Source organism: Branchiostoma lanceolatum, chromosome 7, assembly GCF_035083965.1.
Source record: "Branchiostoma lanceolatum isolate klBraLanc5 chromosome 7, klBraLanc5.hap2, whole genome shotgun sequence".
In the NCBI taxonomy this organism is placed as follows: Eukaryota; Metazoa; Chordata; class Leptocardii; order Amphioxiformes; family Branchiostomatidae; genus Branchiostoma; species Branchiostoma lanceolatum.
The window spans coordinates 9,034,226-9,050,137 of record NC_089728.1 but is presented as its reverse complement, the minus strand read 5'-3'; the positions used below and the strand labels follow the sequence as shown (position 1 = coordinate 9,050,137).

Below are 15,912 nucleotides of genomic sequence, written 5' to 3'. Positions count from 1 at the left end.
GGCTTTCCAAGAATCGATTGGAGTTTCCCCAGTGCTTTTTTTTACCAACGTTTGCCATATGTGTGCGCGTAAAAGGCCGAATGGTGCCGGCCACACTGACGCCCAATCACGCTTTTGACGTCGGCTTACTTTCACTTATACTGCTTTCTTGGAAGTCCCCGCTGGCGCACGCAAAGAAATGCAGGGTTGTCGCCTGAGCAGTGGAAGAAATGTTTGACATGTGGATTATTGCACGAGCGTGTTTGTATTGTGCAGGGATTACTAAGAAGCTCAGTAGTTTCTGTCAGGTGAATGTCAGGCAGTGTGGACCATCCATGTATTTGACCGACAACAAGCTGGGTGGATAACAGCACCTTAATATACCTCCAGGCTGGTAAGTTTTTATTTCTACCCTTCTATTCGTGTGTCTTTTTTTCCACCAGAAAGTTCATTATGATAATGTAGCTTGCGTGCGTGCGTGCGTGTACGTATTGTGCTCGGGGAGTAATAGAGGCGTTTATTTCAGGCACCCCCGTTGCACCTCCCACGCACTTCTTCCATGGAATGTCTCCACAACATACACCGGTACCGGAACAAGCGAGAAACTACGGCGGCTACCCGACAGGGGATGACAACCCCGGGCCTACACAGGAGCACGGAGTTCGATCTGCAGAGACTAAGCCGGGCGGTACATTTGCTGGAGGCTTGCGGCTGGTATTGGGGCTCCATGACGGGCGAGGAGGCAAAGAGATTACTCCGGCGGAAAGAAGTCGGGACTTTTCTGCTTCGCGATAGTAGCGACTCTGCCTACTTGTTCTGTATCAGCGTAAGGACCGCCAGAGGCACAACAAGTGTTCGAATCGACTACACCCCGGAAGGCAACTTTCGGCTGGATTCGGACGGTAGCTCGCCTGAATACGACTGTGTATTAAAGCTTGTTCACCACTACATGAAGGATTCCAACGCGGAAAAACCCAAACATTACTGGCTCGAGCCCACAGGAAGAAGGGCGATCGCTGTGAAATTTTCTCGACCACTTGTCGGGAAGGTGCCCGACCTTCAGCACCTGTGTCGGACGGTGATCAACAAACACACCCCCGAGGACCGTATCACACAGCTTCCCTTACCGGAACGACTCAAAAAGTATCTCAGAGACTATCCTTACGGACACTGATAAAGATATGTTAACATAATTGTGAATTTCAGACAGTGAAAAGAAGACAAGGAAGTTTTGAACTTCCAGATCTTTCTCCCGAATTTTGCTGCTAATACGTTAACACGGCGATGTTGTACTTTGCTCGTCAACATAATAATCTTGCCGGCAAAGTTTCACTATTCAAAATCCTGCTGTGAATAGTGCTTCAAGTTGCAGTGACTTTATACTGTCAAAATGTGATGTGCTTTGAATCGCTCAAAATTGATTTGTACAAAGCTTCACCGTTGCAATACGTACTTTCATATTCATACTAAGACGGCAAATAAAATGACAAAACGTCGCTGTGAAAACACCTCTGTATTACCTTTCGTCGCTATACACACAGGTTATGGTCAGCAGGGAAATCTGAGCGACTGTCTTCGTTCGTTTTGTTTTGCTTCGTTCCAAGGTAGGTCTCGGTTAGCCCTAGGAGGTTTTATAAAACCTCCTTGGTTAGCCCAAGTCTACGTGTGTACATTTAACAGGTGTCAGAAAGCTGCCAGTACATACTCTTACATGTATACCACTAATTCTTACGCCACCATAAAAACGTTAATGTCTCCTCGATATACCTGAATTTCCGCATCCCTATCTCACATGCGCGCTGGGCAATTAGTGTCTAATTCTACATTCTGAGAAGTATGGCGGGAGGTTTCTATCAGCCTGGTTTCCATGTACGAAACCCAAAGAGGGCACCGCGCCAAAGTAGGCAGGTCGCGGACTTTCGTACCCTTGAAGTGCCTATTGTTGTTGTTTCGGTACGAGGCCATCGCGTCATACGTAAATACTTCGTCTTAAAATGGTTGGCGGGAAGCGAGCTTACACTACACTCGTGAATAGAGGTGAGTATTACAGACGCTGGGGTCGATGAACGATTCCGGCTTGTCTCTACAAACCTAATCATCCAGCTCCCAGTACGCTGAGGTAATGCAATTCCAGAGAATATTTCAGTGTTTGCCTCCCTTTTTCCTACCTTAAGAACTTGTAAATTTACCGACACACAATCCAATGACATGGGATTTGTTCCGAAACTGTATCACGAAAATGTACATCAAATTTGTTGGATGAAATCATGTTTTAAAAGCCCGATTGGCACTATATGTTTCTGCCCTTACATAATTATGTTAGCTTTACCACTGGCGAGCTTATCGTCGTATAACAGGCTGTATCACCTATCAGTATCATACCCCCGGGCACCGGTTTACGGACTAGTCCATTTTGGAAGTCAGGAGGGGTTTGTTAGGATTATTGTATGCGGAACTAGGGATGATGGTGAAACAATCTCAGCGAATAAAACCAAAATAATAAATGAACCTAAGCATACAGATATGGCACCGTGGATATGGCCACCCCTCTTTGAACGATCCAAATACAAGAAGAATGTTCCTTTTTGAACGCTCAGAGTCCTTCTTCGTATGGGACTACTTCGTTCGTTTTTAATAATGGTCAGAGTATTTGCGTGGACGTAGATTTCCAATAGTTGCTGCCGACCACTGATTTATCACTAATATCAGGTGGGATCTGTCCCTGACAGCTTTTCAACTCACTTAACCTATCGCGTGGATATAGCAGTAACCTATTCACGGCGCGGCGGCAAGTTGAAGTACGTCATGGCAATCTCAATTGAGAAGATGGGGTACTTAACGGCCAATTCAGATACATGTAGATTTAGCTACGCACGACACTTGAGGCACGCCGAAGAGGCGTCTACTCTAAAATCCATTTGACTCATCCAAACGTTTATAACCAGATTCTTTCGTATGCCAAACTGTATTAAGGTGTTGGATGTAGCAACACTAGACGTTCGTGTTGAGATTTTACAAACTTGCACCTCCAAGCAAAGGACTGGTGCTATTAATATTCCGTAGTATATATCATGGTAGTTTGCGAAAGTGCTTCCTTGGGGTGTGACTCAACTCCATCATCCCGCCACAACATTTAGATTCCAACAGCTATAAAACCTTTCTTATGACAGGTCTTTACACCTGTGGGGTTACTAGTGCCTTATCTTTCCTTGCCAGGTGGCTGTTATAGTCACTCAAGTTTTACGTTCGCCCGTTGCTTAGACTCAAGTAAACCCACCATCTATAAGAAAGGTCTTTGCAGACCGCTAGATACGTATCTATGATAGAGACGGGACCGGTTAGTCGAAAGCGTGCATTTTCTTTCTCTAGGCATCTTAATAAGACTGAGAAGGTTTACATTTTTCTACTGCTGTTTGTCAACGCTAAAACGTCAGTAAGGTTTGCGCTTAAGAGGTTTTCTCCTTTTTCAAGGTTTATGCAAACCTTCACCGAAGGGCCCTGCTCAGTAAATACCCCCATTACTGGCCAAGTATCTCTGAAGAGCCCAGAGGCAGGGCTGTCTAGCGTTCTCAGGATTTATCTACGCACAGCTTGTACACGATAGCACCTATAGCTAGCATGCCAGGGTCACGGTATACAGATCCCTTATATATGTGACGGGGGGATGACCGCCAAGTTTGTTCAAAGTGCTGGTGAAAAATGCTGTTTATAAATGGTCTGCTTCTACCCTCAACATGCGGACGTGGCAGCAGTGCGACGGAGATCTCTCCCACACCATGCCTTCATTAATCCAGGACCCTAGTCCTTATATAAAGTCAGCCATTTCAACTCAATCCAGACTTCTTCGGATTTCGGTCGTTTTTGTAATTTACGGCACGCAGTATTTATAGAGTGACCCGTCTCGTCTGTTCCGTTTCGAAAAGTATTTTCTTCGTTTAGATTTTGAGAAAGTGATAATTAGGCGTGCGTCCATATTTCAGCTTGTTAGATTTTTGATTTACAATGCGGGTTTCCCTTAAAAGTGAAAATGAAAGACATCAAAGAGCGGCAAACCTTCAGGATGAAGGCGTCTATTGTGTGTTCTGGACATACTGCTGTCATTCGCTAGTTTTCCTCGTGCAGTAACAACAAGAAGCAGTAATTAATCTTTCAGTGATACCTTTATTTATCACAACAATACCCCAAGGCCATGATGTCAGCAATAGTTCCATATGACAAACAAATGCCATCTATTGTGTTCCCACTTTGATTTCACTTTCATATATAGATGTATATATGCTTCGGGCGCACTCTTCAGTTTCAAACATTTTGCAATCGGTGACAACCCACGTTTTAGATGAAGTAGCCAAAGTAGTATATATAGCTGCGCGAAGGATCTGCTTTGAAACATGATGCATGAAAGAAATCTAAAAAAAGTACAAGAAACTCTCCAAAAATAACCCTTACTTTACTTCTTTGTTCCTGGCGTGGCGAATTTGTGGATGCAGTATGTTGGATCGGTTGCTAAAGCCCCTGCTTCACATTAGTTCGGCTGACGAGTGTGTGAGCTTCTAAATGACATTTTCGGCAGTAATAATATACGCCCACTATTCTCTCGATCATCGTACAATTTTGCAGGAATCGGTTCGCAGGTCAATGAACCCCGTTCAATTTGGGTAGATTTTTAGGTGAACAATACGCTCTCGACTCTCGGGCGATTTTTAGTTTCGGCGACCTGCTGACGATCAACAAATACGGCCGAAGGTCGTCGACTGTGTGACAGGGGCACGATGGATTAAAAGATATGAATATTTATATCTTTATATTTAAAAGAATTGTAGCTATTTCCGCGCACCTTTAGAAAATGAAAGATGAAATCCTATTATATAACCAATAATATAAACTAAGTATCTCTCTATCTGATAAAGTCCACAGAGGGCTCATTATTCTCTGTCTACCTTTCCTTTTAGACATAAGTTTCGGCGTTCTCTCCTACCAAGAAATCCTATCGTCGTTCTGCGGTAATTTCTGAGAAGTCACGTCTGTAACACCAGGAGACCAACCTGGGGGTTAACTTCCAGGGTTGTTTCTGGATAAAATTAGCCACCTGTCATAGACTGTGACCTAGAATTGGCTTCATCTACTAAGGAGAATTTAATCTTGTATCAAGGTCATCTTGGTTAACTTCAAATGACAGCCGTTTGAACACTTAATTCATATTGTCGGTACAAATGCAAATACGAACTACAAAATCATTTGCGACACTACCTTAAGTTGACATTTCATAGACCATAAAGAAAAGTCACCCACTTATTTAAGATATGCATTGGGGCTCTGTAATGCGGCAGCTCAATATAATGCCAAAACATTTCTATCTAAGCAACGGCTGACAACCGCAGGTAACCCCTGTGCAGTAATAAGCGTACTAAAAGCCGTGTGAGGCAAATCTCCAGTGACGACAGTGGAACCGGTGCCATCCAGTAGCCTCCTTCGCAGACTTCGGGTGGTGGTGGATGGGGGAGGCAGATTCGCCATTTTCAATAACGGTCAGATTATCGAAATGCTATAGGCGCTGAAACTATCTACCCCAACCACGCAAATCGCGAATCAGCGCAAGAAATAAGAATAAACGCCGGCGCGTGGTCTAGAAGCCTGCGACGGAGGCGCGAAGGAGGCTATGAATTCAGCACATCCATAGTATGATTCACATAGATTAATGGCGAAAAGGAATATGTCCTCATTATTTGTACATCGATGAAATGAATCATAACCCACCTTTTTAATTTGAACTGGCCTTGTCATGGATAGATGCACTGCTTTCTGATGTGCTTGATAGGTGTGAGGCATTAAATCTAAACAACAAATAAATTTCCGAACTGCTCGTATATAGCTAGAACAAGACTTTCTCCTGCCTCTCAATCTCAGAATAATGTCATATGTGAAAATAACAATAGCGCGGCAGTGGCCGAAGACATCTTTCCACCAAATTTAAGAAAGTATCATGTACACGTAGGAAAACAAAGTCAATACGACTTCGCTGCAATATCAACACTAGTCCCTCCGGCACAGATCGAACAATATCTCCATGAGTGGCGGAGAATCGAAGTGTCTGTCACAGAAGATAGTGAACCATTTGAAATATAGCAAGAATTTCCGGAACAAGATTGAAAGCCATCTTTTCTTAAGGAAGAAACGAAACGTTGACTTAATCCACTGTTACATGCAGATGACCCACACGCAGAGGTTTTTCCATGCTATAAATATATTTACGTTGTTTTTATGTATATGTATATATGTATATGTATATATGTATATGTATATGTATATGTATGTGTATATGTATGTGTATGTGTATGTGTATGTGTATGTGTATGTGTATATGTATATGTATATGTATATGTATATGTATATGTATGTGTATATGTATATCAAAGGTTTCTTTTGTTTAGGTGACCTAAATCGATTCGAAGGAATAGTACTGATAGTATCAGTAGTGATAGTTGAAATATCATACCGGAATGCATGATTCGAGCTCATTATTTTTGCTCCTCTAGTTGGCCGTCGATGTAGTCATTGTGTTGTCATTCAATGTCGGGTTTGGCTATTCGGCGCCGTCGCACAGAAAATGTGCCACCTCAAGGATTTCCAAGAAGATTACTTGAATGTCTATGTAATGTGTCTTATCGCCTGTTGACCTAACAATAATGTGTCTTATCGCCTGTTGACCTTCAGGGGACAACCTTGAGTTGTCAATCATTGAACTCTACAAGTTCCTGCAGTGAAAAGTGATTTTTGATCAAGATTGACAGGCGGAACCACCTGTGCCACCGGGGAGATGTGTATCACACTCCTAATGTTCGCGACAAGTCGGGTAGCTTTGAGGAGACGGGAAACTCTACTTTGATTGTATCAGACCGAGAAAAACAGTGCAAATCCACGGTGTTACCGCCCTCACATTGTGCATACCTTTCTCAAAAAAAAATTTACATCTGATAAGTGTAACGGATGTGGTGCAGCCATGGCCCGGTTATGAGACGTGTGTAGCATATCTTATGTTACACATGAAAGATAGATATTGTTTTCCATTCGTAAAACGGAAGCCATTGAATATCGTTAGAGTATGTTTATGTGTTGGGTTTGCGGCAGATGGTAACGCTGTGTACTAGCTGTATGATTGTTCTCCTATCAAACAAAGTCTGTTATGTTTTCTTCAGTTGTTCCGTACTTGAAATGTCGTTGTTCATTACTTACGCTGTGGTAACATAAGACGTTATAATCAATGACAATTCGCCATGTTGTTCGAAATGATGTCAATGATTCGCAACGATTTTACGATATCAAAAATGACATTCTCTTACATTTACATAATTTTCAGTAACAGAGTCTGTGTGTAAAAATGTTTTCTGGAGTTGAGATAGAAAATCTTTTGCCGTTGGCTCCTGTTGGCACATTGACTTATTTTCCAGTTCTGTTACAGAATTTTGTGACGCTGCTACGGGATTAGCCACTAGGGAAACGTACAAAGCCTTCCCTTCCGTAACAGATGTGCATGTACACGCAGAAGCTACATCTTAATTATGATCTCTGTAAATCATGTTAGGCATACAGGTTAGTCAGCTCCCTTTATAAAGCGACCTCATTGTGTTCCGTGAGGGACCTTCTTAGAATCCTTGGACTGTTTTGGCAACCCTATACTCTTTTGTTCTAGTGTTACCTACATGCCCTGAAGGCTGCAGGGACAATCACAGTTGGGAAAGATAAGCCATATTTTACCACGTAAAGCCATAATTAGAATACAATAGAAACGATCTCAGAATTGCCACAAAGCAAGGCCAGGGGTTAAGGTTTAAGCTGTTTTACAATGGAATCAGAGGACTGGCCTTGCTATAATCTATAATCTCCTGTAGGACGTGCATTTATAAGATCGCACCTGTCCGACTCAATCTGTCAGTATTGTGTGGCTGTTCCGGGTCACTTGCCATAAACATTATCCAGGGCAACTGTGCGTTGGCGATTGGCGCATGCGTTCTATTATCCCGTTGTAGCACGGTGGCAAACGAAGACAAGAGTTCGAAGATATCTGGACACCGTGAAATATTTTAAGTTTTGTGTATGCCTTGTTTAATTGAAGTTCATCAAGCATGCAATTAAAGTTTGATTAACATGACATGTGTCCATTGATCACTTCCTGTCATTCTACGTTGAATGTGACTGGCATATTCAAAATACATAACTATTAACTGCGAAATCACAACTAAACAGACAGGCCAAAACAATAGTATATCCCCTTCCATGAACCGGACTGTCATGTCTGATCTACGACCAGTTCTCCCACCTCTGACCTGTACTTTCTTTATTTAGCACTCCGACAATGAAGTCTGACCTTTGCGGTCATCTTCCCAACTCACTAGATGTCAATCAAATACAAGCAACTGCGGACACACACCAGCCGAAACAAACTCACACACCGAAAAAAAATGTTTTTAAAAACAGCTAGTACAAATGTACTGAGGACAGGCAGTCAATGAAATTAATGAACTTGGAACCGTTTTTTTCTCAACACCACGGGTTATTTCAGTGTGGTATTTCCACCTATCCCATAACCTTATAAAGTGACCTATTCTGTATCCAGCCGACAAACCACAAATCAAAATGGAACGTTACACGTGCACCTTGAAATCGTTCCAAACCGATGTTGACACTAAGTCACATCTGTGAACTGTATACAGCAATGTGCCCTCAAAAGACTCAGGACAAACATTCAGAGAAAGTTAAATGGCTTTTCCAGGCGGTTTCGCCTGAATTGAAAGCTGAAAAGGCGACTTGACAAAGTGGAATGTGTAATCCTCCAGCAAGGCAACGTTGTGTGGTTGATAGCAGCGCTACCTGGCGAATGATCAGCAATCAACAACTTAATTCGAACTCGAGTCCTTGATGAACACAACATGCACCGATTCTGAGTTTGACATTTGAGTGGTTACCAGCAAGTGTTTTGCACGACTTGTCGGTAGGACACATGTGCATGTCTTCACTGGACATTGACATGACATTTCTTCTCTTATCGTCCTCCAAGGTCTATGACTATGTACTTTTATTTAGCTTGCTATTTCTTCTCCTAGATCCTGGAAACTTCTTTTACTTTAACCAAGGTTAACCTCCTTGCTTTAGATATCGTCCTGCAAGGGCTCTGCGCTTTTACAGAAAGCCTCACTGTACTGTGAAGGTCACAATCTTCCCCAAGGTTTATCATCCACCTTACATGACGAAGACATGATGTCATATCAGATCAGAGAACCACGGCGACAGGAAGACGTTTAGAGGTAAAGGTAAAATGGTATGAAAGTGATTTTCACGGAAAAAATGCTTCGCCCGATAAGGGACTCGAACCCTTGACCCTCAGGTAACCGTTGCAGGTGGCAGGTGTAAAAGCCTGATGCTCTACCAGCTGAGCTAACCGGGCGGTTGGGCATTACGCAATCACGTCATACTATAGTGTGTGGTTAGACATTAACCACGATGACCTGCGTACTGACCTGCGCAGCAGTGTGTGTTTGAATCCGCCATCTTTGTTTTCCACCTAGACGCACGTGAGAGTTTTCCACGGCTGAAAAATGTTCCTGTATTACTATTTGGGGGACAGCGGGGAGAGGGTGTACACACTGAAGGTAAGGAGAGATTATAGTTGTCCTCTGAGGTATCACTTTGGCTCGAAATCGTGGATGATTGGAGAAATAACTTGTAAGTTAGTGTATGGCATTGTGGGGAGGGGGGTGAAAATGTGAAAAACTTTTAGATATCAGTTATACGGTTTCAGAGCTGGACATGTGCATGGCACTTCCTCGCCACACTTGCTCGCTAAGCACAATCCTTCTGTAGATAAACGATAAGTCCATGTGGAAAAATTACCTGAATATCACTATTAGTAAATGATTTCAACAGACGATGAGAACTTCATTGATGTGGCACATGCGCATGCTTATGTCTTTTCTTCATTTCTTACAGAAGGTAGATCCACATGGCAAGCCTACATTATCTGCACATCCAGGTGAGAAGATTGTTGGTCATTCTTCACCTTAAAAACGACCTTGTTTATCACAAGGAAACAAACAATGCTCAGGGCCGTAATTCGGATTTTTGTCGCAAAATCACACAAGAGTGATGCTGGATCTCGCGAGATCTCGCGTATTGGGGAAAGATTGCGCGAGAATCACTCAAGATCTCGCAAGGTCACATCAGATTCAGAACTTTAAATCTGATGTACTAACAGCCTTTGCCGTAGGGGATGTCCCTGTCCGCACTCTTGGATGTGTCTCAGCTTATCACAAAACGGAACGCCGTGCGGTTTTTGCCATCACCTTTATGACAAATCTACCAACAATTTGATATAAATTTTTACTGGGTACCGCTTGATGAACTTATTCTATATTATCGCAAAGTTAGGACATGTCATGCATACCAAAAGCAGCGACCGTTCCTCAAATTGACTCTTTCCTGCCAATCCTCAACCAAACTTCCCCCGACAAGAAATGCCGCCTTGCTCTGACGTTTTTGCATGAAAAATAACTTAAGAGTGCATGTCTGAAAAGAAAAGGCGTCTTATTGGAGCTAAAGTTTGGCGGAGTTTGAATGGGCCTATTGCGATGCCATTTTTCCTTCTTTTGCAAAATCGCACATTACTGTAACATGGCCGAAATGTCTTTGCCGTAGGGGGTGTCCCTGTGTTTATCCAATGTACACACAGAGTAGTACAGCAGAGAATAAGTGACAAATTCTGTGTGTACTATCTGTTTGGCTGGTCTAACCTAGTAGATTCTCCAAGCAGAGGTTCAGCTCCAGCTGGTTTGGCATCTTATAAGTTGTTTTTGTCAGGCTTCTATTTTGTCTCGTTTTCTTGATGTCTGCCAGAACCAGCTGGAGCCAAACCTTTGCTTGAAGAGTAGGTATAACCGTCCTTCGGCGTAACACACAGGCTTCGCAGGCACACAATGCAGCAGCTGGTTACATTATACTGAAATTAAAGCTAGTTCGCGGTTGCTACTACGCATGTGCAGTGTGAAAGGTGAAGGCCGAGATGTAAACAAAACCCGTCGGGGCGTTGTTATGCAAATCTAGACAATGTCAAGACGAGCACTGTTTCCAAGCCGGGGGCCTTCACCTTTGGCACTGCACATGCGTAGTAGCAACCGCGAACTAGCTTATACTGAATGTCCTATCACACCTAGCTTTTGCACATATAAGTGGTGTCAGGATACCTCTACTATACTAGGACTAGGTGGTAACGAGTGCCACTCTACGATACCTCGATACATTTAGAAAAACATTGAACACCTCAGTCCTGGCACTTGAAGGCATGTCTATTTTTTGTTCTTTTCTGAGCTGCTATTAAATGCTTAGTAGTTGGCACGTCCACCAGTTTGCTATATTGAATTGTTGAATCACAACTAATGTAGGAAATGTCTATCCTTTCCCCCTCGCTACAGCCCGGTTCTCTCCAGACGACAAGTACTCCAGACACAGGATCACCATCAAGAAGAGGTTTGGTCTGCTCCTCACACAACAGGCCAAACCAATCATGTGATCCAAACCAGCCAATCAACTCTCCTTACACAAGAAGCCAAACCAGTCATGTGATCTGTATCAGCCAATCAACTCCCACTGATCACCATGTGTGTCCAGTCCATGTGATCCATGTGCATTTTTTATCAGACATCAGAGGAAGGATTGAACATCACGTCAGCCTCTCCACCTATCACCATAGTGGACAAGCCTACTACAATTCAGTATTGGACTTGAGTAGGCTATCGATAGTGACATTAGACTTGTTAACAATACCACAAGAAACCAAGGTGCTCCTTGTAAAAACTCTTCACAGCATTATTTTTTTGCTCTTGGTTAACCCAGTGATCTCTTTACTTGTAAAACCAGCAGAACAAACAACATGCTATGAGTTGATGTAATTTTGGTAGTGTAGTTATTTGTTATGAAATTCTCTCACAAGCTGTTTTAGGATAGATGTTGTATCTTGGTTGCAGCAAGGAGGTTAAAATAACCTCCTTGGTTGCAGCAAGGTGCTCAGTTTAAAGCACTGTGGTTATGGACACGTAGCGTAGATCCATACATGTTGATATGTTATGTAAAGCATATATACATAACTCTTGATTAACAGGTACTAGATGTGGACAATGCTGTCTGGTGGTAGAAAATATATTTTTTTGCGTATAAACATGGATTTTGTGCGCACAATAAGTCATACATGGATTGGGTAGTTGTATAGCATAGATTGGGAACCAACCACTCAACTTGCCCCCAGAGGAAACACATATCAGAGGTTTTTTTTTAGAGAAGACAATTCCTTTTTTATTGCTCTGTACATGATTCTTGAAGTTCAGAACAGTCCAGTCATGTAAACTATGCCTATCATTTTGAAGAAAACCAGCATCATACAGCTCTAGCTATGTCTTCTGTCTCTGAATGAATTTTGTGTTAACTTGGCTACATTTGTTAATTCCAGTACATGTATCTTGATGCAATAAAATACCAGGTGGACAAGATGCATTTTGAGTTTTTGACTTGAGTATTTGTAACAGTATAAAGTGTGTGAATGTATTGTAATTCTGATAATTGAGTTATAGAACCATGTGCCCAAATTGGAATGACGTGGCAAACAAGAACTCTCCAAGCAGAGGTCGGTGGGGGAAGATTGTGACCTTTTTTTATCATATGCCTCGTTTTTTGGCCGCTATCCCACACACCCACTAGCGGCCAAAAAAACGAGGCATATGATAAAAAGGTCACCCCCACCGACCTCTGCTTGGAGAGTAGCAAACAAGATGAATTACAAAGTTCTTTGTCCAGTCCTGGACATTAAGTATTTACACACATACATATGTAGTGCCTGCAGTGTTGACAATGCAGTCCCAATTCCCTAATGTGAGGTATTTACATATGTATACTAGGATTTTTAGGATAGGTATTTCATGTGGTGTTTACTATGTTCGAGACTGCATCTGTTAGCAGTGACAGCTACTTGTAGTGAATATCAGAACCAATCCGAATTGCCTTGAGTAAGGTGACAGACGATTCACTGAAACATTGGTTGAATTAAACTTGAAACACTTTGTTATCCAGTGACTCAGCAACCTGATGAAACTGTACCTGAGCCCAGTTTACCATGAAAGGGAGTGGTAGTACAGTTACTAAGGCCCAATTTACACTTGTCCTTTTAACTGTAGTACTACACATGGTAGTCTACTACAGTAGAGCTTTTTTCTGGGTGTAAAAAGAAAACTACTGCAGAAGTCTACTACAGCCTCGGGGGTAGTAGTACTACACTTCGGCGGAGGTTCTGTGAATCTTCGAACCGGGTGTAAAGAGAAACTGTAGTACAGAGGTAGTAGACTACACTTCGAAGGCAACAACCATGTTCGATCTGACGTAAGTCCAACTGATCGCGTGTTCCATTTCGGGTCATCTGCGGTTATTCTCAAGTTTTCTCTGTAAAACCTAGCTGTCAGGCCTCTTTTCTTGGTATTTCGCATTAGATGAACCCCTACCTTTTCACAAATAAAAAGACATGCTGAAATTCACTGCCGCGATTTTTTAAAGGTCACAATAGGTCACTACAGTTTCGTGTGAATTAGGAACAGCAGGTGTCCTGCTAGGCTTCTGTCATTGAGTGTAAAGTGAACGCGAATTTGAAGTCTACTACAGTAGTAGACTACCATGTGTAGTACTGCAATTTCACAGGACAAGTGTAAATTGGGCCTAACGTTAAGTGTTACATGGTAGTCATCCACGCTCAATCGAATTTTTAAAGACGAACGCTGGTGGTAGCAGAGAGCAACAAAACAGCAGCCAGGGAGAGCAGGAAGACGGCAAAGGCCAATTATACTCCGATAGCTTCATCTGACATATAAATAAGAACTGAAATTTGGAAATCTTCCTCTTGTATTATTTTGCTGATTGGACTTCTTTCAAATCACTAGTGTTTCCTACCAACCATACAGAAAATGCAGTGATAATGCGTTCCAAAGAAGCATGTTGATTTTTCAGTTCTGCAATAATATTTTTCACCGTTGGTAGGCGCTTCTACTACGTCACCTCTAATACTAGTACAATGTACTTTATTCAGCAATTATATCAGCGATCACTAGTCGGCGCTGCCAAGTGGATAGCGGGACCTTGGACTGCTGCATTATGGGAACAGGGCCTGACGTCAGAGTTTGGAATTTCATGGCGGACATCAAGGGGACGGAAGCGAAGTCTGGGCAAAAACTGGGCGATATTTCCCTTCTAGGATGGTCGATGTCCTATTAGAACACTACATAGAGAGGACAGATTATACGTGAGGCCGACTGGTGCGGTTTAGTGACCAAGAGGAGGTATTTTCCCTTGTTTAGAGCCACGATCCGATGGCAGTGTTTTGACTATGTTTTGGAGATGAGATGAGAGGTGCGGCAGGCAGGACCTAGCGGGCCGCTATGGACCAGTCCCCGGCCACCGTGCAGGCCCTCCTGCGGGCCTGTGAGCAGGGAGACCTGGCCGCCGTGCAGGCCCTGCTGGACCAGGGGGTGCCGGTGGACGTCGAGGATGACGAGGTCGTGACGCCGCTGCAGACGGCCGCGGCCTACGGGCAGGACTCCGTGGTGCGCCTGCTGCTGATGCGGGGAGCCGCGCTGGAGAAACCCAACCACCACGGGTGGACACCTCTCCTACAGGTAAACAACGAGCACGATAAATAAACAGCAGTGCACATCTCTCTGTTTGTTTGGCGTGAAGAAAAGACCGACTTCAGATGAGCTGAGCACAGTCTGATTTTCCAGTTTATAAAATTACGACGAAGAAAGTGAGACCACAAATTAGAGAAAGGTGTCAATTTCAAATATGCATATCAAAGAACGTGCTAACAGCCTTAATGCTGCTTACAACAGATTTCATGTTTGCAGATTTAGTACAGATAACAGGGACATGTCAGATCTACTAGTAAGTAATCATGTTTTATTGTGTATTGAAGACAGGTCCTGTTTGGAAGATGTTGATGTGTAATTTTGTAAGTTGTTATAACTAAGGAATCTTATGCAAAGCCACACCTTGCCACTGTTTGTAAACAATAACAGGAAGTGAGATTTCTGAATCAGGTGTGCAGGACAGGATGAGCATACCTGTCGTGGAGCGAAACACAGGTACAACGTATCCGTCCCACCTGACATTACACTGTCTCTATTGTTCTTTGTGGCGAGCACTTGGCAAATGGTGATACCAGAGATTAAGACATGTCTGCTGACATTAGACTAAATGTCATGCAATGCAGACAGGAAGTAACAGAGTATGCTGTATTACTAGTATGGTGTTGAAACGTACTCTGAAAAACTCTTTTTTGACACTGCCATATTGATACAAGTGTCTCGGAGTCTGCATGCCATCGGCGAAAAGGCGAGAAAAGAAAGACCAGTTACTAAAAGGACAATGTAATTATACAGGCAATTGCACTGTTGCCTTTGGGGCAGTGACCGTGGGACGAAAATGAGCGGGCTATGACGACAGTGCCGCCGGGCATGCCGACGGTGGCGTAGATTGTACGTAACAGTCTGGGCGACTGTCGTCATATTGTTTTAAAGTGCAGTGGCTTGTACTGAACAACAAAAAAAACATTTAAAGTGCCACAGAACATGCCGTTTTAGATATAAGTAATAGATGTCGACAACTTGATAAGATAACCAATAGATATTTCTGTAAATAACCTAGTTTTAGACCAAGAAAGAACTGTTAAGACTTGAACTGTGTTAGATATATGTGCTATCATATAACAAGCCATTTTTGAAAGAAATGTGTTGGATTGCTTTTGATTTGGCAAGTCAACAATAGCGAATGCTGTTGACAAAAAGAATCCCATTGAGTCGTGGCAATGACGTCTGGTTACGCAGACCTGGATGGGTGTTGACAGTGATGTACATT

At 42.9% G+C, this 15,912-nt stretch overlaps 2 protein-coding genes and 1 non-coding gene across 4 annotated transcripts in view; 2 read left to right on the top strand and 1 right to left on the bottom strand.

The window, feature by feature from the left end:
* Positions 1-538: 538 nt before the first annotated feature.
* Positions 539-1,153, top strand: LOC136438353 (suppressor of cytokine signaling 2-like). Its single transcript, XM_066433120.1, has one exon. The coding sequence runs from the start codon at positions 539-541 to the stop codon at positions 1,151-1,153; it is 615 nt and encodes a 204-aa protein (XP_066289217.1).
* An 8,171-nt stretch (positions 1,154-9,324) lies between these two features.
* On the bottom strand, positions 9,325-9,418 carry Trnak-uuu (transfer RNA lysine (anticodon UUU)). The gene is made up of 2 exons: positions 9,382-9,418; positions 9,325-9,360 (listed from the first exon to the last, which is right to left on the bottom strand). It is a non-coding gene; the product is annotated as a tRNA-Lys (tRNA).
* A 5,020-nt stretch (positions 9,419-14,438) lies between these two features.
* LOC136439059 (ankyrin repeat and SAM domain-containing protein 6-like) overlaps positions 14,439-15,912 on the top strand; it is a 28,433-nt gene continuing 26,959 nt past the window's right edge. For both annotated transcript variants that reach the window (XM_066434208.1, XM_066434207.1), the window contains exon 1: positions 14,439-14,675. In XM_066434208.1, coding sequence (XP_066290305.1) covers positions 14,439-14,675 — 237 coding nt within the window. The remainder of the gene's footprint in view (positions 14,676-15,912) is intronic.